Here is a 24,953-nt window from a genome sequence, read left to right on the forward strand (position 1 = left end):
TCTCCTCTTCTGGCTTTTAGCCCCTGCTGTTCTGTGTCCTGTTTTAACAAGCATGTCCTGTCTAGTCAGGAATAGAGACAGCCTTCTCAGTGGGGACCACTAGCGCTGTCTTCCTGTCTACACAGACACGCCCACAGAGCCCCATCTCTGCCCACACCAGGGTGAAGGCGACCTAGGGTCGGAGGTGTTTCCTCAGCAGCAAAAGTGTCCAGGCCGGAAGAACCTGTGGCCACTTGCCCAGTTTCAGGGCAGGTTTCCCTCTGTTCTCCCTGCTCATCCTTCTGTTTGATGACATGGAAACACGCAGACACCATACTCAGGCCACCATGCAGTTGTCAAAGAGTTAGCAGGGCCGGAGTGGGTTCCTAGGACTCGTGGTGCTGGTTGGAGGAGTCTGGCGCCTCCCAGGAACTGGCCTGTGTTAGTATCCTGGGGCCAGGAAGTGGAGCCTCCGTCCTAACAGTGGATTTCTGAGCCCAGCAGCCACTGGACGGTCATCCTTCCCACAGTCAGAGGCCTGAGAAGTGTATTTTCACAGGCATTCCACTGATGTTTCTTGTGGAAGCTGGGAGATTCCTATGGGCTGGAGGTTTACCCTAGGTGAGTGCCCAGCCTCCTCTGAACCATCAGAGCCCTTGTTCCAGGTCCTTCCTCCTTGTAGTTGAAGGCCTGAGTGTGACCACACGGTGCCCAGCCCTGGTCCTCTGTTTATGGTAATTGCATGCCAGGAAAGGGTGCACAGGCAGGAGAAGGGGGCATGGACTCTGTAAGGTGTCTGAACCTTAAGCAGTTATTGTCTGGACAGGGAGGGCAGGAGCTGGCCCAGAAGAACCAAGCTGCATTCTGAGGTGTGAGGGCCTGTGCTTCCTGGGGGCTTCATGTGGCTTCCATGGGAGCAGCCATACAAGGCTCTGATGGTTCAGAGGAAGTTGAGCACTCACCTGGGGTAAACCTCCAACCCATAGGAATTTCCCAGTTCCCCAAGAAACATCAGTGGAGTGCCTATGAAAACACGCTTCTTGGGCCTCTGACTGTGGGAAGGATAACCATCCAATGGCTGCTGGGCTCAGAAACCTACTGTTAGGGCAGGGGCTCCACTATCCCAGGCCTTGGGGGACCAACACAGGCCAGTTCCTGGGAGGCGCCAGACTCCTCCAACCAGCACCATGGGTCCTAGGAGTCCCTGCAGCCCTGCAAACTCTTTCAGAGCTGCACCGTGGCTGGAGACACTCCCACCCAGCCCTCCATCCATCCCTCCCTCCATCCTTGGATTGGGGTCAGGACTGCATCTTGGGGTGCTCTCAACCTCCCTCTCCATTTCCCCTTTTTGCATCATCCCAAAGAGCAGAGCAAAGGGTCCCCCTTCTCCCCAAGCCTCCACCCTACCTGCCCTCCCCTTCTCTCTCCATCTGCCCACACCCACCTCCATTCTCACTGGTCCCTCTTGCACCTGAGAAGTGTAACAGAAAAACCAGTGATTCAAAGGGAACTATGGTCAGAGCAAACCTGCAAAGGCAGTGGTTCTCAAACTATGTTCCTTGGTGGCATGAGGTATGAGCTTCCTGTTGCTGCCATAACAATGACTACTTGGTGACTTAAAGTGACACAACTGAGTTATCTTGCAGTTCTGGAGTCAGAGGTCTAATATGGGTCACACTGGCAACATTCAAGGTATTGGCAGGACTGACTTCCTTTCTGAAGGATCTGGGGGAGAACCGGCCTCCTTGTCTTTCCCAGCTGCTAGAGGCAGCCTTGGCTCATGGTGCCCGTCCACTTTCAAAACTAGCATCGCATCGCCCTGACCTTGCCACTGTTGTCATTTGTCCTCTGATTTTTGACCCTGACTCTCTTTTCTACTTGTAAGGATCCTTGAGATATATTGTGTCTACCTGGAAAACCCAGAATAATTTCCCTATTTTAATATCAGCTGACTAATAATCTTAATTCCATCAGCTAGTTTAATAATCCTTCCACACAAAGTAACTTGTTCACAGATTCCAGGCATTGGCAAGTAGACATCTTCGAGGTGTTCCCTGAAGTGAAGTAGGGACTTCTTCCTTTAATATCAATTAAAGTGATCCCAATTCACAGAAGAAAAAGTACATAGGATTTTCTCAGTCTTAAGTTTTTATCCTACTTTTCTTAAGTGTTAAGTTCCTTCTATCACTTTTCTGTGAACAAGCTCTAATTTAATAGCAAAACACATGAACATGAACAGGTAATGAATACGTACTGAAAAACAGAGGCAGTAAAACTTATTTTGGAAGCTTTTAAAAATATATGTACACCCAGGTGCTTATGGTTGTGAGGTTATTTTGCACGCAGGTAATAACTTTCTGTTATTTTGTCTCTGATCTGTGTGAGGGTATAAGTATATAAATGTTTCATAGTATTTTCTAAAACTGAAAAATTTGAAAACGACTGTGCACTACTTTTTCCCCCCCAGAGCTTTGACTGTTAGGAAGCATGAATTGAGCCTTGGTTTCTTTGCTTCTCATTCCAAGTATAAAGAATTGGAGAAGGAAATGGCAGCCCACTCCAGTGTTCTTGCCTGGAGAATCCCAGGGACAGAGGAGCCTGGTGGGCTGCCGTCTATGGGGTCGCACAGAGTTGGGCATGACTGAAACGACTTAGCAGCAGCAGCAGCAGCATAAAGAGGAGCTCTTCAACTAATTAAGCAGTTTTTTATTGAGCCTCCCTTATATGCCCAGCACTGTCCCATTACTTAGGTAGAATTCAACAGTTTATGGAACTGCTCTTTGGTTAGAAAATAGTCTCAGAGACAAAAGCCAACAGTTCAAAGCATTTGGAAAGTACCTAAGTTGTGTGATCCAGGCTAAAAGTGCTGATGGAATTCTGAAAAAGGACAGTTCCACGGGGCTGAAAAGCTAGAGAAGCCTCCCTGGGAGAGGCGAGACTCAAGCTGCATCTCTCAGGATGAGCAAACAAGCTGAGAGCAGGCAGAAGCAGGAGCGGTGTGGTGTGTTGGGGACTTGGCTCTGTGCTTCACTGCGTACTGTGGGGGTGCCACGCGATGGCTTTCAGACTTCCGAGGACTTCAGAATCTCCTTGGAAGCTTATTTAAGACACGCTCCTGGAGATTTAGGAAACTGGCTAAAAAAGAAAGATCTGTTGCCCTTGATTCTTGGCCGACACTTTGAGAAGCACTCCTGAACTTCTGTGTGTGCATCCCCTAACAAGCTGTTATCTCGAGGCTGGGGACTGTGACTCCTTCATCTCTGCACCTCAGCAGCTAACCCAGGTCCTGAAACATCACGGGGCTTGACAGACGTTTACTAAGTGGAGCCACACCACAGAACAAAGGACGATCTTGGTGGATCAGTCAGGAAAACAGAAGCCACGTTAGATGTTTCAATAGAGTTTAAGGAATTAGCTAGCTAGGTATTGGAGGACAGAAAAAGTGAACAGGGAGCACTGAGGTAATAGAGGTAAATGCTTCCCATTCGAGGGCTGGGAAAGGGGTCAAAGAGAAGAGGGTAGGGTTGTCACAATACAGACACTTGGTTCTAGGATAATTAGTCAAATGTACAAGAGTGCTTTTATGACTGTATAGTCTCTGTCACAGCATAGGAATTGTGCATCAAACACCCCCAAAGTATTCTTTATCTAAATTGAAAGCAACCTAAGTGGGGGATAGCAAGGGGATGGCTATAATGGGGTAGTGAAAGTGAGCCCACTAGTCATGGGTTAATTCTCTCAATTCCAGGGACGTTGTACATAGCTACATATGTGATAAATTTGCATAAAAACAGCCCTCCACACCCCCACACATGCACAATTAAACCTGATTAAGCTCCATGGATCATACCCGTATGTATTCCCTGGTTTTGCTAGTGTAGCATAGTGGCACAAGATGATACCATGAAACTGGGTAAAGGGCACATGGGATTTCTCGGTACATTTCTCTTGCCACATCCTGTGAATATATAGTAATTTCAAAATAAAAAGTTGAAAAATAACCTGTGTCTTTTTTGTTTGTAGAAAGGACCTGTAGATGAAACTGGCTGGGTCATTAAAAATGTCTTGTCCCTGCCTATTGTCAACAAAAAAGAAGACATCGTGGGCATCGCTACATTTTACAACAGGAAGGATGGAAAGCCTTTTGATGAATATGATGAGAACATCGCTGAGGTGAGTGCAATTATAAAATAATGGAGGGAGATGAAATTCATGAGTAGAGGGTGCATAATTGTTATTCTGGAAAGATGTTTCCAAAGTGTAATTAAGACATGAGTCACACACGCTTGCTGTCAATACGTTGTTATTGTGTCATTTCTGCTTCCTGATCTCCATAAAACTGCACTCCTTTCTACCAAAGTGTGAATGTTTGACTTAATCAAAATTCTTTCCAGAACTAGGAAACTGGGGAAAAGGTTTCTCTCTCTTTTTCTCCCCACTCCCTTTTTTCCCCCTCTCCTCTTGCTGTCACCCCCAACCCTCTCTGATTCAAGTCATGCTTTACCTGATTGGATTTGGGTCATCCCCTCCTCTAATAAAGTATTCATGGTGCATGAAGCACTTTGAAAATGAGGGCTTAGCCAATTTTATTGTCTGGGGCTGACTATTAGTATTGTTTTCTTAGATTAAAACAAGAAACTGGGTTTTTGATGGGGGAAGAGACATTGATGGGTAGGAAAGCATGCAGACTGTTGCCTCCAAATCAATTTTCCCTTAATTTTAGAGAATTGAATCACATTTTATCAATTTCAGACTCTCACACAGTTTCTTGGATGGTCTCTTTTAAATACTGATACCTATGAGAAAATGAATAAGCTGGAGAACAGAAAGGACATAGCCCAAGAAATGCTCATGAACCACACCAAGGCTACGCCTGATGAAATCAAGTCCATTTTGGTAAGTGAGGAATTCAGTCCTGTGGAGATTAGATGCTATTTAACCATGGCTTCTGGAATTCAACTAAGTACCCAGAGGTCTGACAGAGGAGAATTAAGTTTAGTCCTGGGCTGAGGAGGGGGAAACAGAAAAGGAGGAGGGGTCAGGGAGAATTTGGATGGTTCATAGTACACAGACCCTTACTGAATGTCCAGGCTTCTTGGTTGGAACAGCTCTTTGTTTAAAATAGCTCTGTAGGAGCTGGAATAGTCAGGTCTAGATTGGAGTATTAGCACAGAAAAAAACATTTCCAGGGAGGGAACTGTCAGCTGTTGGCCATGTAATACTCTATAACAACCGTGACCTCTCAGTTGTTTATGAAAATAAGTATCTATTTCTCATGCATTTGTGGGTTGCCCAGGCTTTAGCTGATTTTGGTTGGGCTGTAAGCTGCATTTGCTTGGCTCTCTGCATCTGTTATCCTTGATCAGCAGCTACCTGATAGATGTTCTTCTCGTGGTGATGACAAGTGCCAGACCCCAAGCCCAGCTGTGCAAGCTCATTTCAAGTCTTCCCTCCTATCACATTCACTAAAATGTTCAGTGTACAAACATGACCAAATCGACATCATGGATGATTGGGGAACCTTTGCTAGAAGTGTTCTAATCACCAAATGAAGGGGAAATATCACACACCCATGATCTCTATTCCTTTATTTCCCTAGCTTTCAGAGTATGTCTGATATAGTTTTCCTGTTTGTTTTTGCTGGGTGGTTTGAGATGTAAAAGAAATTTGAGAATTTGATATGTTGAAGATGAAAATGTCTGGGGAAATACAGGGCAATTGCTATAAACTAATAGAAAAACAGATGTAAGCCACTCATTTTTCTCACCTACGTGTGAACTATCAATGTCTCCTTCCCTCTTTCTCTTTGAGACAGCTGCTGTTACATTTTGGAGGATAAGAAAGAGTAATTGTTTTTTTAGAGAAAATTCTACATAATCCAGTGCTATAGACCTTTGCTTGGCACTTTGTCATGGGACTTATTAAAGCATGCTTTATTTTAACTGATTTTAAGAGTAAAGTAATCACATAGAAATCGACTTTATAGGAATTTCACACTTTCTTTGCTTTTACATTTTAGAAATTTAAAGAGAAGTTAAATATAGATGTAATTGAAGACTGTGAAGAAAAACAGCTTGTCACAATTTTGGTAAGTGTTTTACTTCTATCCGTAATGCCTTTTAAATAAAATATGGTTCCCTGCTTTTCTTCCTCTTTGTCCCCCACAGTGCAATCCACAAAGGTAAATTAGAATCACAGCTAATCTAGACCACTGCACAAGAGCGTTCAGGCACAGACTCCAGGGGATAGCATGGCCTGGTTTAATAGCTTTGGATTACACCATGTCCACCCTTGAAGACATGGCAGAATTACAGATAGACCCTCAGAGGCACCATTATCATTTCTGTCATCTCTAGCTTCTCTTCTGGATCCTGGAGGAATTATTTCTTTCCTATTGTTCCCATTGGGTCACCCCTATTATATATAGTTGAAATAACTTCTCTTCCAGTCACTAATCCTGTATTTTGTATCTACTATTTAAACTCACCCAAATTTTCTTCAGTCAACTGTTAAACCCATGAGGTAAGTTTTTAATTTCAGAGCTTCTCTTGTTCAGTTCTAGGATGTATATTTAACTTTTTTTTTTTTTTTTAAGATTTCAACTCTATGCTGAAACTTTCTGTCATTTTTATCTACTTTCTCTCTTCATCAATCTTCTTAAATTTATTCATCATAGTGATTTTAAATTCTCAGTACCTGAATCACCTATATGTCTGATTCTACTGTCTATTTTTACTCTTGAGTTTTACTCATTTGATCATTTTAAGGCATACTTCATAATTGTTTCATTGAGAACCAGACATTGTTGATAAAAACTTGGAGGGGCTCTGAGTGATGTTATCTTTCTCTTCAGAGGGTTAGACTTTGTTCTGGCAGGTGAAGGAGCTGGTTTTAGAGTTTGTTGGGGATGGTCTGTCTTAGATTTGCCCTTGCTACTGGAGTAGAATCTTTATTTCTAGAGGGTGGCCCTTCTGGGATCCCAACTAAAAGCCTGGGCTGTTTACCAAGGCCCCTAGCCCTTTGAATCCAGAGGCCTGAATACAGTCTGTCTGAAATTGAAGTGATGTCACATTTGTTTGCCCCCCTGACTACCCTATCCTGTTTTCCACTGCCCCTTTCCAACCTGTGTTCTTTTTTTCTGAGCTAAGATATACTGAATATCTCACTTTCCCCATCCCCATCTTTTATGAGCTCTGTCTTCCCGTCCTGGTCTTTGGCTGTACTACCGCAGAGCCCAGTGGCCTTTGACCTCTATGTTTTGATACCTTGCATATTTTCATGCCACCTGACGCTCTTCCTCCTCCTCTCACTCTCTTTGACTTAACTTCTGAGCACTTTCCTCTCACATGTAGCCCAGAAGATGACCCTTCCTTCTGCTCATTTGCCCCCAACAAAACTCATCTTCTTTGTAAAACAAAGCTTTAATTGATATTCATGACTTGTTAGAATTTTTCTAGTTCTCTGTTTAGAGGAGAGAAGGGCCTTATGATGGAAAAGCAATAAAATGGGCAAAGAATCAGTAGCTTTACAACAAAATGGCTTATTTTGAATACAAGATATGCTCTAAAGCTCATCCTAAATTGTTGGTGCATGTAACTTAAGAAACAAACACAGATTTCAGAGGGGTTCTCTGAAACTATCTTGGCATAATTTCCAAGTGGCATAAATATATATATGCATCTTTGCGACCCCGTGGACTATACAGTCCATGGAATTTTCCAGGCCAGAATATTGGAGTGGGTAGCCTTTCCCTTCTCCAAAGGTTCTTCCCAACCCAGGGATCAAAACCAGGTCTTTCGCATTGCAGGCAGATTCTTTACCAGCTGAGCCACAAGGGAAGCCCAAGAATACTGCTGATCCTCCCAACCCAGGAATTGAACTGGGGTCTTCTGCATTGCAGGCGGATTCTTTACCAGCTGAGCTACCAGGGAAGCCCAACTTCAGAAACAAACACGTATTTCAGAGGGGTACTCTGGAACTATCTTGGCATAATTTCCAAGCGGCATAAATATATATGCACCTTCACTTACCATGCTTTTCTCCAGGGATACACTTTAATTCTTGGTTCAGGGAAGGCGTGGCCCTCTTTCATAGGTGTAACAGCAGGTGCGTGTGGCTGTGCTGGTAAGACTGAGGAAGCAGCACTGCAGCTTGGGCAAAGGAAGCGGGGAAGGTTGTTCCCCTTCTTCCCCCTGCTTCCTGGGACATTTCAGGTCACTCACAGATGCCCTGCAGCTCCTGTTTACCAGACCATAGAGGATGTAGAGAGAACATTCCAGAGAAGTACCTCATTCACTCCTCCTTCATTGAGGTTTTTTTTTTCATTCATTCACTAATTATTGAGATGCACTATGATACAAGAAACTGTTAACTGCCAAGGGCAAAAGATAACGTGGTCTGGTTCTTACCTGGCTCAAGAAACCCCTTGTTTATTAGACGAAAAATACAAGCAATGACACTGCCTTGAATGGATGGGTTCATGCGGCGTGAGCACCAAGGGCCCTGGGGAGGCCAAGGGCCCGATTCTCCTCGCAGAAGGTGATGGAGTGTGAGATGAAGGCCATGGCATGTAGGCCTGAAGGGGACACGGGAGCTGTGTGGGCAGAGAGTGATGATGGGGGCTTGGAGATGAGAAGGGAAGGCAGACAGGCCAGGGTAGGGGGACACAGAGCACGTTAGGGAGACCAAAGGCAGCTGGTGTGGCCAGAGCCCCAGCGAGTGGGAGAGGGGAGCAGCCTGCGAGGCCTGGCAGGGGGCGGGGCAAGACCACACCTGGCAGCCTGGCACACTGGGACCTGGAAGCGACCTGCTCAGATGGCCAGGGGTCTCTGGAGCAGAGGGAGCAAGCTGGCCTGGATGCAGGAGGCCAGTGCGGCCATGTTACACTCACATACAGTTACAGAGAGGGTGACTTCTCGCAGTCTCTCACGCTTACCGCCTCTCTTTCTCAATCTCAGCTGTGGGTTCCATCAAAGAGGAAGAAAACCAGCCTTTGGTGCTAGAGTTCCTACTTCTCAGACCAAGCAAAAGCCTTGATTTCTATCAATCTCTCTGTATCACTGTTGTATGACTGCTGTTTTTCAAAACCTGTGATTTCTGTATTACAGTATTATTATAATGGTTTGCTTATAACTGAAAATTGGGCCCGGGAGTCATAATTCTGAGAACTTCTTACTTTGTTTCTTGCTAAAAATGCACACTTACACGTTAGTGTGACTGACCCTGTAATGTTTTAAAAAATGTTTTCCAAAAACAAAAAAAAAATGTTTTCACATTTGATCTTTACATAATACTCTGAGAAGAGCAGGGCAGAGGTGACTTCCAGCAGGGAGGTTCTGTGGCATGGGGCACCCCTCACTGCACCCCACAGTTCTTGGTCTGATTTTTACATGTGCTTATTCTCCATTTTTCCCCGCAAGAATGTGCATTTCAGGAAGTAGTGATATTGTTTTATCCATAATGCTTACAACACAAATAGGAACCAATAAATGTCTGTTGAATGATTAAAAATGAAGGGAAACAGAAGGGAAAAAGAGCTCCCATGGGCAAGGAATCTGGGAGGTTCCGGACAGAGAGAAAGTGACAAGAAGGAACAGTGGAGGAAGCGAAAGGCCCTGTGAGGAAGGAGCTTTGGGAAGTGCTACTAGGGGCTTCCCTTGTGGCTCAGCTGGTAAAGAATCTGCCTGTAATGCGGGAGACTTGGGTTCAGTCTCTGGGTTGGGAAGATCCCCTCGAGAAGGGAAAGGCTACCCCCTCCAGTATTCTGGCCTGGAGAAATCCATGGACTGTAGAGTCCAGGGGCTCGCTAAGACTCAGACATGACTAAACGACTTTCACTTTCCCTAGGGGTCATGGGATGAATCCCCTCTAATTGTCTTTGACACGTGAAAATAAAATTGGTACTACCTTTTCATTAAAACAACAAAGACAAAAATGTTACTATTGTTATCCGCATTTCACAGATGAAAACACTGATGTAGCTAACCCCAACCCAGAACTGAACACTAGTTTCCTGGCTCAAAACCATTGCTTTGCAGGAGAGATATCTCTGCCCAAAGTGACCATCTAAGAGTGGCCTTGGGGAGAAGGGGTTCTTCTTCCTTGGAGAATCTGGAAGACCCTGCAAAGAAGGGCAAAGGTGTGAGGGCCAGCTCTGACTTGGGGGTTAGGTGAACAGATACCATAATTGTATTTAAAAGAGCCATATAGCATTTGGTGTTGAAATTTGTGCAAATAGAACATGAATCATCCTCTGGGCCAAGCCTGAACTTTCTGAGGGATGTGACCTTAGCACAGTATTAAGGGTTTACTATGGGCTTAGTGAACACCCACTGAACTGAACTGCTCCTGCACGTTTGTCTGCTGGGCCACACAGCAGACTGTGTGCTTCTTTCTTTCCTTGCCTGCTTCTTTCTTCCTGTGGGGTTGTCTCTGCCCTGCCGTCTGTCACATCAGCTGAATACACACCCCTCCAGAATCTCACCTTTCACTATCTGTATTTTTAACCACTTCAATAAGTTAAGTCCTTAAAAGCAAGACCCACATTTTTGTTTCCCAAGCCATGTCCATGTGACTAGTTCAACTGTTTTTTCACCTAGTCCTAAATCCTGACAAGGGGTGGGTTAAATGAGATGTCTGCATGTGTACCAGGACACTGGGGGCATTCATTCATTCAATGAACATTAACCAAGCACCTCTGTGGGACAAGCCCTCAGGTTCTGTTACCGCAGCAGGTAACACACCACGATCCCATCCTTAGGGAACCCACAGACTAGTGGGAAAGCATCACTAAACAGGTAAAGAAAATACGATAGAACTGAATCAAGCCATCATTTACTGTTTACTAAATATTTCTAGAAGAGGAAAAAAGAGAAGTCGAGTATTGAAAATGGGTTGTTGTTGCTGCTGCTGCTAAGTCACTTCGGTAGTATCCGACTCTGTGCGACCCCATGGACGGCAGCCCACCAGGCTCCTCTGTCCCTGGGATTCTCCAGGCAAGAGCACTGGAGTGGGTTGCCATTTCCTTCTCCAGTTCGTGAAAGTGAAAAGTGAAAGTGAAGACGATCAGTCGTGTCTGACTCTTAGAGACCCCATGGACTGCAGCCTACCAGGCTCCTCCGTCCATGGGATTTTCCAGGTCAGAGTACTGGAGTGGGGTGCCATTGCTGCTGTAATTCAGCATTTTATTTTGCATCAGAGAAAGAAAGTAGCCTCTGGGGTCTGCTTTGGAATTGAATGCCGTCACTTAGAAAGCTGCTCAGGATAGCTGAGCCTCAGTTTAACTATCTGGAAACTGAGGGTCATTGTGCAGGTTTGTTGTGAGGATAATAGGGGCATAACCCAGTACTGGGTATATAGAGGCTGAGGGGAGTGCATGTGGCATCATTGCATTGTAATTTTGTGTATGACTAAAGGGATAAAAAAGAATGTAAACTGGAACCTTTGGTCCTTGTTTCAACAGAAGGAGGACCTGCCAGACCCACGGACTGCAGACCTGTATGAATTCCGCTTCAGCGACTTGCCCATCACAGAGCATGAACTGATTAAGTGTGGACTTCGGCTGTTTTTTGAAATAAACGTGGTGGAGAAATTCAAAGTACCCGTTGAGGTTAGATGGTATTTAATTTAAAATATAGTGTGATTCTGTGACAGTTCTCCATTGTGTAAAATTACCCGTGGTTCAAAAAGATTCTCTGCAGTGTAGATCTTAAATTATCATTAACTTTGTCAATATATCCACTTAAACCCTGTAAACAAGGCCATCCTATCTTTTCAGATAAGGTTGTCACAGACCTTCTAACCTTTAGAATTCTGTTCCAAAGTCTGAGTGGTATTGTCGTCTTTGGCGGCAGGTTCTCACCAGATGGATGTACACAGTGAGGAAGGGGTACCGGGCCGTCACGTACCACAACTGGCGACACGGGTTTAATGTGGGGCAGACCATGTTCACTTTGCTGATGGTAGGTATCATGTCCGACTCTTTGCGACCCCATGGACTGTAGCCCACCAGGCTCGTCTGTCCATGGGATTCTCCAGGCAAGAATACTGGAGTGGGTTGCCATTTCCTTCTCCAGGGAGTCTTCCCGACACAGGGATCGAACCCAGGTCTCCTGCATTGCAGGCAGAGCTTTGACCTCTGAGCCGCCAGGGAAGCCATGGAGCACAGCAGTTGGTGAAAACCTGCGTGCCTCCTCCTGAACGTGGTGAGAATAGACACAGGCTGTCTCTTTCGAGATAATTTTGGAATTCACGGATACAATCCCATAAATCCCCAAATCCTCTGGAGATGATGCCAGGGCATGTGGGTATCCCTGGGCGCTTGCCTGAATAATAACTCTGATACTCAAGGACTTATGTCTTTAAAGGAAAAAATTCAGTTGCCTGCTAGGTTTGTGACTGCCCAGAATGAGCTACAAGAAATAAAACCAGTTTGGGACTTCCCTGGTAGTTCAGTGGTAAAGACTCCATGCTTCCAATGCAAAGGGTCAAGGTTTGATCCCTGATCAGGGAACTAAGATCCCACATGCCATGTGGTGTGACCAAAAAAGAAAGCAAGCTTGCTCTAAAAACACAGAAGACCCCCTTCTCCATCAGAGGCAGGCCTCACTGCACATGCTGCATAATGTATTAATGTAAGTATATTAATGTAAGTGAATATATATGTCTATTTTCTTTTAGACAGGAAGACTGAAGAAATACTACACAGACCTTGAAGCCTTTGCCATGCTTGCTGCTGCCTTCTGCCACGACATTGACCACAGAGGCACCAATAATTTGTATCAGATGAAGTAAGTGAACATATGCTGCCATGTCGATAGTTCTGGTGCCCCTGCCTTCTTTGTAAAGGGGCTTCGCTCTTTTTTCAACTTTGTTTCATCAAAGTATTGAATCCATACCTTTAGGTGCGTTGATCTTCGACTTACAGTTGTACACCCTTGGGTGACACCCTCAACTCAAGCTAGAGAACATTTCTTCCTGGGCTCACTACCTCTCATGTCCCTTGTCCTTGTGCCTCCACCAGCTGACCTTGCATCTTCACATCATCACCACCTTCCCCTCTTGCCTAAGAAAAGAAGTGCAGGCTCTCAGCTCGGACAGATTTGTATTCACTGAGTTCACAAATTATTTAAACTTTCTAAGCTTTGAGTTCCTCACTGGGAAAATAATAACTGTAGTAATGCTACCTAACACTTAAGGTCATTGTAAAGATTAAATAAGGCTATGCATACAAAGCAGTCAGCTCATGGTTGGTGCTTGGAGGTTAATAATTATCAGGTATTATTATTATCACTGTTATTATGTCATTGGCACTTTCAAAATTCGTCAGCAATGCCATAGCCAACCTAGCTCCTTGATAGTGACATTTAAGAAGCTCTGCCTGCCGTGGCTGCACTATATCCTCATCTCCAACACATAACCCACTACCCACAAGGTACCAGAGGAAGTGAGACATTTTAGAGAGAATGAGCTTCGGAGTCTGGGTTTATGGGATCCAAACACTTCCTGGTTGAGTGATCTTGGGTAAATCACTTAATGTGTTTGAGATTCAGTTTCTTAACTGTTAAACGGGTACAATATTGACCTCTCAATGACTGCTGTGAGAATCACCTGAAATTATATGTCTGAAATTACATAGTAGATCCTCAAGAAATTTACTCAATGAATTAAGCAGTGACTTTTCACCTTCAGGGAGAAGGCAATGGCACCCCACTCCAGTACTCTTGCCTGGAAAATCCCATGGACGGAGGAGCCTGGTAGGCTGCAGTCCATGGGGTCGCGAAGAGTTGGACACGACTGAGCGACTTCACTTTGATTTTTCACTTTCATGCATTGGAGAAGGAAATGGCAACCCACTCCAGTGTTCTTGCCTAGAAAGAATCCCAGGGATGGGGGAGCCTTGTGGGCTGCCGTCCATGGGGTCGCACAGAGTCGGACACGACTGAAGTGACTTAGCAGTAGCAGTTTCACCTTCACCAACTCTACCAATCAGGCTTTGCCCTGAAGAGGGGATTCCCAGTCTGGGTTCTGGCAAGCCACATCTTCCTCTAAGAGCTCCAGCCCCGTGCTGGCTGTTCCGCCTTCCTGAATGCGGGCTTCCTGACAATGACTGAGCTCTCTTCCGCCCTCCTAACTGCTTCAGCCAATTCAGTTTCTAAGGAATGAATGCTTATTGAGCACTTGTGTACTAGGAGACCAGCTGAGAACTTGATACCTATGGCCTTTTTGAATCCTTGTAACCCTCCCACCTGGTAGGTACTATTGTTCCCCTCTTTTATTGATGAAGAAACAAGTCCCAAACAGTCAAATCTAACTTGCCATAGATGAAAAGAAAGTAGCCAAATGGGATGTGGCATCTCCGAGGTTTGCAGAAAAGATGAGACCACATCCCAGACTTCTGCTTTGGTCTGGTGTTGGGAGTCTGTGTGGGTCCCATCAGCGATGGGCGAGCTGACCTTCTTCCTTTTCTTTCCGTGAGAGAAACTTTGTAGTTCAAGCAATTAAATCATTTTATGCATTTAACAAATTAGGGTTTTTCTTAAAAAGATTTTTTTAAAGAGCATATTCTTCTGTTCTAAATCTAAAAATTCTTTTCCAATATGTTACTTTCAACTGTTTCACAGTCATTAGGGGAGAGGGAAGACATGAAGAAAAAATCCTCAGATTGCAAAGATTCTGTACTGTGTGATCTATGTGTCATCTTTAAATAGCTAAAATGACCCTTTTCCTCCTAGGTCCACATCTCCGCTAGCAAGGCTTCACGGCTCTTCCATCTTGGAGAGGCACCACCTGGAGTACAGTAAGACACTCCTGCAGGATGAGGTACGTGGGTCTCTCTCTCTCTAGGGCAGCTCACAAGCTCTGGATCAAAGTGCTAACCCACAAAATGCTTAGAAAGAGGATCATCCTGAATGCTGGTGGCTGACAGTGTAGACACCCTTATTGAAGTCAGTTGATAGAAATGACTATATTGTGATAGTTTTTGAACAATCAAACTGGAAGGAGCTGAGACAGAGGAGGAAAGAGCTATGAAAAGTCACAGAATCTCTCTGGGTCTGTAGAGTAAGAAGAAAAAGTTTACCTTGGGTATGTATGAATGTAAAAAGAGGAGACACAGGACTGGAAAGGGTCAGTTTACATTGCAATTCCAAAGAAAGGGAATGCCAAAGAATGCTCAAGCTACCGCACAATTGCACTCATCTCACATGTTAGAAAAGTAATGCTCAAAATTCTCCAAGCCAGGCTTCAGCAATACGTGAACCTTGAAATTCCAGATGTTCAAGCTGGTTTTAGAAAAGGCAGAGGAACCAGAGATCAAACTGCCAACATCTGCTGGATCATAGAAAAAGCAAGAGAGTTCCAGAAAAACATCTATTTCTGCTTTATTGACTATGCCAAAGCCTCTGACTGTGTGGATCACAATAAACTGTGGAAAATTCTGAAAGAGATGGGAATACCAGACCACCTGACCTGCCTCTTGAGAAACCTATATGCAGGTCAGGAAGCAACAGTTAGAACTGGACATGGAACAACAGACTGGTTCCACATAGGAAAAGGAGTACGTCAAGGCTATATATTGTCACCCTGCTTGTTTAACTTGTATGCAGAGTTCAGTTCAGTTCAGTTTAGTCGCTCAGTCGTGTCCGACTCTTTGCGACCCCATGAATTGCAGCACGCCAGGCCTCCCTGTCCATCACCATCTCCCGGAGTTCACTCAGACTCACGTCCATCAAGTCCGTGATGCCATCCAGCCATCCCATCCTCGGTCGTCCCCTTCTCCTCCTGCCCCCAATCCCTCCCAGCATCAGAGTCTTTTCCAATGAGTCAACTCTTCGCATGAGGTGGCCAAAGTACTGGAGTTTCAGCTTTAGCATCATTCCTTCCAAAGAAATCCCAGGGCTGATCTCCTTCAGAATGGACTGGTTGGATCTCCTTGCAATCCAAGGGACTCTCAAGAGTCTTCTCCAACACCACAGCTCAAAAGCATCAATTCTTTGGCGCTCAGCCTTCTTCACAGTCCAACTCTCACATCCATACATGACCACAGGAAAAACCATAGCCTTGACTAGACGGACCTTAGTCGGCAAAGTAATGTCCCTGCTTTTGAATATGCTATCTAGGTTGCTCATAACATTTCTTCCAAGGAATATGCGGAGTACATCATGAGAAACGCTGGGCTGGAAGAAGCACAGGTTGGAATCAAGATTGCCAGAAGAAATATCAATAACCTCAGATATGCAGATGACACCACCCTTATGGCAGAAAGTGAAGAGGAACTAAAAAGCCTTTTGATGAAAGTGAGAGAGGAGAGTGAAAAAGTTGGCTTAAAGCTCAACATTCAGAAAATGAAGATCATGGCATCTGGTCCCTTCACTTCATGGCAAATAGATGGGGAAACAGTGGAAACAGTGTCAGACTTTATTTTTTTGGGCTCCAAAATCACTGCAGATGGTGACTGCAGCCATGAAATTAAAAGACACTTACTCCTTGGAAGAAAAGTTATGAGCAACCTAGACAGCATATTCAAAAGCAGAGATATTACTTTGCCGACTAAGGTCCGTCTAGTCAAGGCTATGGTTTTTCCAATGGTAATGTATGGATGTGAGAGTTGGACTGTGAAGGCTGAGCGCCGAAGAATTGATGCTTTTGAACTGTGGTGTTGGAGAAGACTCTTGAGAGTCCCTTGGACTGCAAGGAGATCCAACCAGTCCATTCCGAAGGAGATCAGCCCTGGGATTTCTTTGGAGGGAATGATACTAAAGGAGAAACTCCAGTACTTTGGCCACCTCATGCGAAGAGTTGACTCATTGGAAAAGACTCTGATGCTGGGAGGGACTGGGGGCAGGAGGAGAAGGGGACGACCGAGGATGAGATGGCTGGATGGCATCACCGACTTGATGGACGTGAGTTTGAGTAAACTCTGGGAGTTGATGGACAGGGAGGCCTGTCGTGCTGGGATTCATGTGGTCGCAAAGAGTCAGACGCGACTGAACTGAACTGAAAAAGAGGAGGCTACACAACCACTGCTTTTCTTATCATAGGGCATGTACTGTTAAAGCATTGTCTGTATTTTTGAGACAGTCAGGTGTTGGTAGATTGGGGGTAGGCATGAAAATCAGGCTGTAAGATCAGACAGCTGCTATCAGAGGCACCAAGTGAATGAGGGAGATGTCCCATTCAGGAGTGGGTGGGGCATAGGGGAAAAGAGGGGTGGGATCAGGGAACTTTTCACGGGAAGTGGGTTAAGCTTGGTCCTGAATTCATTGTGATTTATACAATATCATGTACTACTAACTTTCGATAAAAAGATTCTTCTTTTTATCGGTTTTATTTAAAGAGTATATAGGCTTGTTGGAAAAGTTTTGAATATAATCTAGTTATGCTTGAGAACAAATCTGAGAAGATTCTAACCCAGAATGAATCATTGTTAGATAGAAGGGAACATTCTTCTGTCTGCACAGAGAAATTGTCTAGAATCACACAAACTCATTAGGATAAATAAGCCCTGGGGAGAGTGGAGCTTTTTTCTTTTGATAATAATCGCTTATTAAAGGCTCAGGGGAAGGGGTACAAGGAAATATGTCCAAGTTTCGAGATAATATTACATTCTTCTAGGTAATCAAAAGCCAAGTGGGAAAAATTTGTAAGGGCAATTAGGCAGAAAAGTGGAAAAAGGAAACAGACAGATGATTTAAATATTTTTAATAGCCTGTGATTGATGCAGCATCCAGACAGGGGGACAGAGACCAGCTGCACTGAATTATCGATTTCACAGGGCAGAAGGGGGCAGGCGGTTAAAAACACATCCTGGGCATCATCTCCCACTTACCAGGCTCCCTGGGGATTGGACCTAGGAATCTGCATTTTTAATAAGAGTTTTCATCACTCTCATGTGTAGCTAGGACCTGTTCCTGCAGTAGTATCATAAAAAGAATGAAGATATCTGTTCTATGAGAGTTGGAAAAAATAGAATTGAAAGTAGTTCACGAATATGATAGTAACTTGTTATCCATCCAGTTTGTTAAGTGTCTTGCCTTACTGGTGGTGATGGTCTTATATTTTTGAGTAAGGATCTTCCATATATCCAGCTGATTACATATACCACAGGCAGGTAGTATCAAAAATAATTTATTTAATTTTATGTTTACCTACTAATGCAAAATATATTCTAAAACCTTTATAGCCAAATGTTTAAATGCTTAACTATGAAAGGGCTCCTAGTAGCTCATATATTTTTACTTTCTGGGATTTGAGAGTTTAAAATAGAGTTGTTGTTTCCCATCTTAATTTTTAAATGTTATATACTCTGCAGTATGAACTGGTTTTCATGGCTAGATAAAGGCTTACTCTTTTTATTTTTTTTTAATTTTTTTTAATTTTTTTGTGCAGTCAAAGGCTTACTCTTTTTAAAAAGGAATATCGCATCCTAGTAATCCATGCCACCTTGGCAAGGACCTATCTACAATGCTATTTGACCTGCTAATTGCAGACTTTTAAGGGTTGTAAATAGAGTCACTAGGCAATAAATGCGATCACAGAGCTTTTTATGAGCAGGCAAACTGAATGCTGAAAAAATGAAATTTTAACATCAGATGTTCTTTTCACATTTTTGGGAGACAGTACAGTTCTATTTATTTATTATATAGAAAAATACTTATATTTAAAACTTTAATTTTTTTACATAAGGCAAATCCTTATCTAGCAGTTTTGCCATTTTGTAGGCATTACTCATTGTGTTTTGTATATTATCAGGCTTTATGTCCCAGTAGAGTTGGATTCCCTGCTTTGAGGACAGATCTGTCTGTATTCTAAACTAGTCAGAAATCCACCCTTTAACCTAATGAATAGGGGTTAAAGCCCTTGTTGGCCAAATTTCTCAGAATATAAACTTTAACACTACAATGTACTGTCAGAATGACAAAATGTATTATTTAGCAGAAATAACAATACTTTTATTATTCAGAACACTTCTTCATAAAATTTATAACTTTATGCTTTTTCATACTGACTTCATGTTATACAAAGAAGGAATGAAGAAGAAATTAAGTATCTTGTGTATGATCACCAGCCAGCCACAGACATGTTGCAGTCTTCCCTTTTGGATGTAACATGTACCACATTGAAGACTAGAACTCACCTCCCTGAGAGTCCTCATCAGGATGAATTGGAGCCATTTCTATTTTGGTGTGCTACACCGAATTTAGATATGTAGTGCCATTTTCATAGCAGTAAGAGAACAAAAGCGGCCTGTTGATGGTAGAGAGCCAAGTTAGACTCTGTGGGCAGGTGAGCCCTGCTGAACAGGTGGGGGCCCGGCTGGAGTGGGGCTGGCCGAGATGGAGGCCTCCTCTCTCGTCTGTGCACCCGTCTCTCCATCACGTATCCAGCACAGTTCCCTGGAAGCACAGATGGAATATTATAGACTCATCCATAGATATCTTAAATTAGTGACAGTAGTGGTTGTTAAAAATTACATGCATGTGCCTGCTATGAAAATTCAAGCAACAGGAAACATTCTAAAGATAAATATTTAAAAATTGCTTTAAATCCTACCACTCAGAAATAAGACATTTCATTAACATTTAAAAAACTTCATGGTAGCCCATTGTGACTATATATAGGCAGGATGGTTAGAAACAGGGGATCTCATATCCGAACTATTTTTGTTGTTGTTGTTAGGGTTTAATTGAGTTTATTGAAGTGTAATGTTTATACAATAAGCAGCATCCCTTTAATGTGTTATTCATACAAATTCTATGAATTCTGTCCCTGCACTTGGATAGGTTTTACCCCACCACACTCAGAATACAGAACACTTCAGCCGTCTCCTTCGGGATGACAAGGGAGACTGTTCTGGGAGTCTATCGCTGGATACAGAACACTGCACTTCTGTAGTAGTCTATGCTAGTAGTCCCCTGGTAGTCTATGCCTCTCTCCCGTCCCAGCCCAAAGCAAGCAATGAAATGTCTGTAGTCACTACGGATTCGTTTGAATCTTCTAGATTTTTATATAAATGCAGTCATCCAGTAATTACTCTTTTGTGGCGACGACTTTCATTCAGAACAATAATTTTGTGATTTGTACATTTTGAGTGAATGAGCCAGCAGTGATTCATTACTTTTCACTGCTGAGTGGTCTTGCATTTATCTGAAATGAAGATTTTAATTTTACTTCAGTTTAATGGAAGAAACAGTTTTTAAGGGAAGGAATTACAGAACTTCAGAGAACTATGTCCTTAATCACAAGAAATATTAGTTCTTAGAGAACACTAAAATCAATAACAGTGGTTATGTGTTACCTTTTCACCATCTCTGAACTCCCTGCTATAAAACATGAAACAATTCGAATACTTACACTACTTCCCACATCTCTACTTGTTTTGTAAGCTATTTATTATCAGTATTTTTTTAACTGTTATCATGATTTATGAAATTAATTTATAATTTCCTTAAGTGTCTATTTTTTTTAAACCAGAGCATTTATTGCATGACTAAAGGTTGAAATCCCTAAGATGAACTGGATGCTGCCCCAGCGGCTCGCTGGGGTTAGGTGTTCTCCCAGAATCCACGCCTGAATCTTCAGGATACTCTTTGTAGGTGCCTCGCTCACCTGGCCTCGGTGTGTTCCATCTGTAGCCTTGGCAGCTCCAGTCACATTTCCTCTTCTGCCTGGCGGTGTGGCCACAGTGGTCGTAGGTCGGCTTCTGAAGGTCGGAGGCCTTGGAACCACAGTCTTACTTCCAAACGACAGTGTTCCCTTTGTCATCTCTCTTCTATGGTTGAGACCAAAGAGGTGCAATTGTTTATTCCTACTTCTACTTTTGTATGGGCCTATACATAGCCTCAGACTTTTTATCATGGCTTGTTCATTCCCGTGTATTTTATTTTGACTCATACCTTAATTAGCTAGATTTTTGTCATCTGGTAGTTTTTCACAGTCTCTAAGCTAAGTACTCTGCATACAAGTTAAATAAGCAGGGTGACAATATACAGCCTTGACGTACTCCTTTTCCTATATGGAACTAGTCTGTTTTTCCATGTCCAGTTCTAACTGTTGCTTCCTGACCTGCATATAGGTTTCTCAAGAGGCAGGTCAGGTGGTCTGGTATTCCCATTTGTAGGGAACTAGGTTTAAAGAAGGTTGAGAAGTGCTTGCAAACGAGACTCTCAACCAGGGCTGAACATTCTTGCAAACGAGATGTTCTGCCCAGTGTAGGGAACTAGGTTTAAAGAAGGTTGAGAAGTGCTTGCAAATGAGACTCTCAACCAGGGCTGAACATTCTTGCAAACGAGATGTTCAGCTAAGAATCCTGTTTGTTCCCATGGGAAAAGAACATTGCTTGCACACAAGGATGTTTCTCTGATTCCTCAAAAGGAACAGACCTTGGGACAAAACAGATTCTAAGTTGATAGATAAGTTCCCCAAAACAAAGTCTTAGCTGCAGTAAATAAGCCAAAGAAAAGGTTATCTCGCCCTGCGCCAGCGCACGGTATAGTCTCTAAATCATACTGCTTGGCAGCTTGCCCTGTAGGTTGTTGTGCAAGGGATATAAAATAAAGCAGCTGTAAAAAACAAGTGTTAAAATATAAAGATTTAAACCACTCTGCAGTGTTGGTGTTTCATTCCGTCGCCGGCACCCATCTTTTTCAGAATTTTCCACAGTTTATTGTGATCCACACAGTCAAAGGCTTTGGCATAGTCAATAAAGCAGAAATAGATGTTTTTCTGGAACTCTCTTGCTTTTTCCATGATCCAGCGGATGTTGGCAATTTGATCTCTGGTTCCTCTGCCTTTTTTAAATCCAGCTTAAACATCTGGAATTTCACAGTTCACATATTGCTGAAGCCTGGCTTGGAGAATTTTGAGCATTACTTTACTAACGTGTGAGATGAGTGCAATTGTGTGGTAGTTTGAGCATTCTTTGGCATTGCCTTTCTTTGGGATTGGAATGAAAACTGACCTTTTCCAGTCCGGTGGCCACTGCTGAGTTTTCCAAATTTGCTGGCATATTGAGTGCAGCACTTTCACAGCATCATCTTTCAGCATTTGAAATAGCTCAACTGGGATTCCATCACCTCCACTAGCTTTGTTCATAGTGATGCTTTCTAAGGCCCACTTGACTTCACATTCCAGGATGTCTGGCTCTAGGTGAGTGATCACACCATCGTAATTATCTTGGTCGTGAAGATCTTTTTTGTAGAGTTCTTCTATATATTCTTGCCACCTCTTCTTAAGATCTTTTGCTTCTGTTAGGTCCATACCATTTCTGTCCTTTATGGAGCCCATCTTTGCATGAAATGTTCTCTTGGTATCTCTAATTTTCTTGAAGAGATTTCTAGTCTTTCCCATTCTGTTGTTTTCCTCTATTTCTTTGCGTTGATCACTGAGGAAGGCTTGCTTCTCTGGTTCCAAATAGGAAAAGGAGTACATCAAGGCTGTATATTGTCACCCTGCTTATTTAACTTATATGCAGAGCATATCATGAGAAACCCTGGGCTGGAGGAAGCACAAGCTGGAATCAAGATTGCCAGGAGATATATCAATAACCTCAGATATGCAGATGACACCACCCTTATGGCAGAAAGTGAAGAGGAACTAAAAAGCCTTTTGATGAAAGTGAAAGAGGAGCGTGAAGAAGTTGGCTTAAAGCTCAACATTCAGAAAACGAAGATCATGGCATCTGGTTCCATCACTTCATGGGAAATAGATGGGGAAACAGTGTCAGACTTTATTTTTTTGGGCTCCAAAATCACTGCAGATGGTGATTACAGCCATGAAATTAAAAGACGCTTACTCCTTGGAAGTAAAGTTATGACCAACCTAGATAGCATATTGAAAAGCAGAGACCTCACTTTGCCAACAAAGGTCTGTCTAGTCAAGGCTATGGTTTTTCCAGTAGTCATGTATGGGTGCGAGAGTTGGACTGTGAAGGCTGAGCACCGAAGAATTGATGCTTTTGAACTGTGGTGTTGGAGAAGACTCTTGAGAGTCCCTTGGACTGCAAGGAGATCCAACCAGTCCATTCTAGAGATCAGCCCTGGGTGTTCTTTGGAAGGACTGATGCTAAAGCTGAAACTCCAGTACTTTGGCCACCTCATGCAAAGAGCCGACTCATTGGAAAAGACTCTGATGCTGGGAGGGATTGGGGGCAGGAGGAGAAGGGGACGACAGAGGATGAGATGGCTGGATGGCATCACCGACTCAATGGACATGAGTTTGAGTGAACTCTGGGAGATGGTGATGAACAGGGAGGCCTGGGGTGCTGTGATTCATGGGGTCACAAACAGTCAGACACGACTGAGCAACTGAACTGAACTGAAGCTAAGTACACACCTATGAAGATCTGTTTGTTACATTTTTGAAAGTCAATTTGGAAGAATATAAAGGTTGTTGGGTCATTACTTTCTTCTCAGAAACTGGAGGACATTGCCTCTGTTTTTTGGTGTTAAAGAGGTATAAATGGCTGATTTGATTTTCTCCCTTGGAGGTGACTTTGTTTTTCTGAATAGATGTTCATATAATTCTTAATTCTTCACATTTTAGTAACTTTGAATGTCTGGGTGATTCTGCATCTATTTTTTCCTTGATACAGGTTCAGTTCAGTTCAGTTGCTCAGTTGTGTCCGACTCTTTGCGACCCCATGAATTGCAGCACACCAGGCCTCCCTGTCCACATATCTATAGAATCTGTCTTTTTTTTTTAATTTCAGGGAAGCTTTTTTTTCATTGTATCTTTAAACATTTTTCTAATACATTGGGAATATCAGTTATGTATATGTTGAATCGCCTTGCCATTTATGTTCTTTATATTTTTAAATAATTTATTCTTTTTCCTTTTTGCTTTAATTTCCTCAAGACTGTGGACTATGTCCCTTGCTTATTCTATTTAAGTAGCTTTACTGTGGATTATATTGCTTTTATATTCAATTCCATTTTCTTCATTCTACTACCAGTTTTGCTAGTTTATTAATTTTACTGTTGTCTTACAATCTTCGAGTTCTTGTGGTTTTGAAACTAGATATTAGTGTGAATTTTTCATGTTCCATTGGGTATTTCTTTTGATGTATTTTTCATTTGCCTTTTGTGTTCCTTTCTTCGTTATTTTTCTTAGTTTGGTGTGTGTGTGTGCAGTCATGCACTGTATTTACATATTCAGTCAACTACTGTAAGACCTTTATGTGACTTCTGATTCAGAGTTGTTACACGTGGTGTGCTGTGACTCTCTAGTACATGTCTTTTTGTGAACACATGGGTGTATTTCTGTTTGGTATGTACCTGGAAATAGAATTGCTTGGCCATAGGGTGAGCATATGTTCAGCCTCAGTGGATGCTGACAAGCGGTTTTCCAAAATAGTTGTATTAATACACATTCTTACCAACAGTTCCAGTGGCTCTCCATCGTCTCCAACACTTGGCACATCTTTCTCATTTAGTCACTTGGGGGATGCACTAATTTGTGTCAAATTCAATAGCATTGATTAACACATATACACTACAATTTTTTATATTAACCTTTTGAAATTGTTTTGGGACTACCTTTGTTCTCAACTTGATTTGTAGGAATTCTTTATTCTGGTTTATGTATCTTTCATCAGAAATATGTATCCCAAATAGTTTCTCCCTGTGAATTGCCTTTGTATTCTCTTAATGTTGGATTTGGGTGAAAATAAGTTCTTAATTTTAATGTAGTCCATTTAAAGATTAATTCTTTAGTTGTACTGTCTTTTGCCTATTCAAGGTGATGAAGGTATTTTACTGTTCTACCTTTCTCATTTAGATCCACAATCATTTTACAGCTTATCTTTATATATGGTTTGATGTAGAGATCAAGATACTTTTTCTGTCCATGTGAAAATCCAGTTGACTCAGCACCATTTATTGACCCACTTCATTTCAGTGATACCTCTGTCCTAGACCAGGTAACTGACTATCATGGACTGGTTCTGCATTCCCTATTCGATTACACTAGTCAGTTTG

The 24,953-nt window shown here is 42.9% G+C and overlaps 1 protein-coding gene across 1 annotated transcript in view; it reads left to right on the forward strand.

Annotated features, from left to right (window-relative positions):
• The window catches only part of PDE6C (phosphodiesterase 6C), a 59,349-nt gene that overhangs the window by 21,384 nt on the left and 13,012 nt on the right, over positions 1-24,953 (forward strand). The window contains exons 9-15 of the mRNA XM_069567420.1: positions 4,003-4,152; positions 4,732-4,875; positions 5,999-6,067; positions 11,441-11,587; positions 11,832-11,939; positions 12,658-12,767; positions 14,712-14,799. Of these exons, the coding sequence (XP_069423521.1) occupies positions 4,003-4,152; positions 4,732-4,875; positions 5,999-6,067; positions 11,441-11,587; positions 11,832-11,939; positions 12,658-12,767; positions 14,712-14,799 (816 nt within the window). The remainder of the gene's footprint in view (positions 1-4,002; positions 4,153-4,731; positions 4,876-5,998; positions 6,068-11,440; positions 11,588-11,831; positions 11,940-12,657; positions 12,768-14,711; positions 14,800-24,953) is intronic.

The sequence above is a fragment of the Ovis canadensis genome, chromosome 22 (genome assembly GCF_042477335.2).
Source record: "Ovis canadensis isolate MfBH-ARS-UI-01 breed Bighorn chromosome 22, ARS-UI_OviCan_v2, whole genome shotgun sequence".
Lineage (NCBI taxonomy): Eukaryota > Metazoa > Chordata > Mammalia > Artiodactyla > Bovidae > Ovis > Ovis canadensis.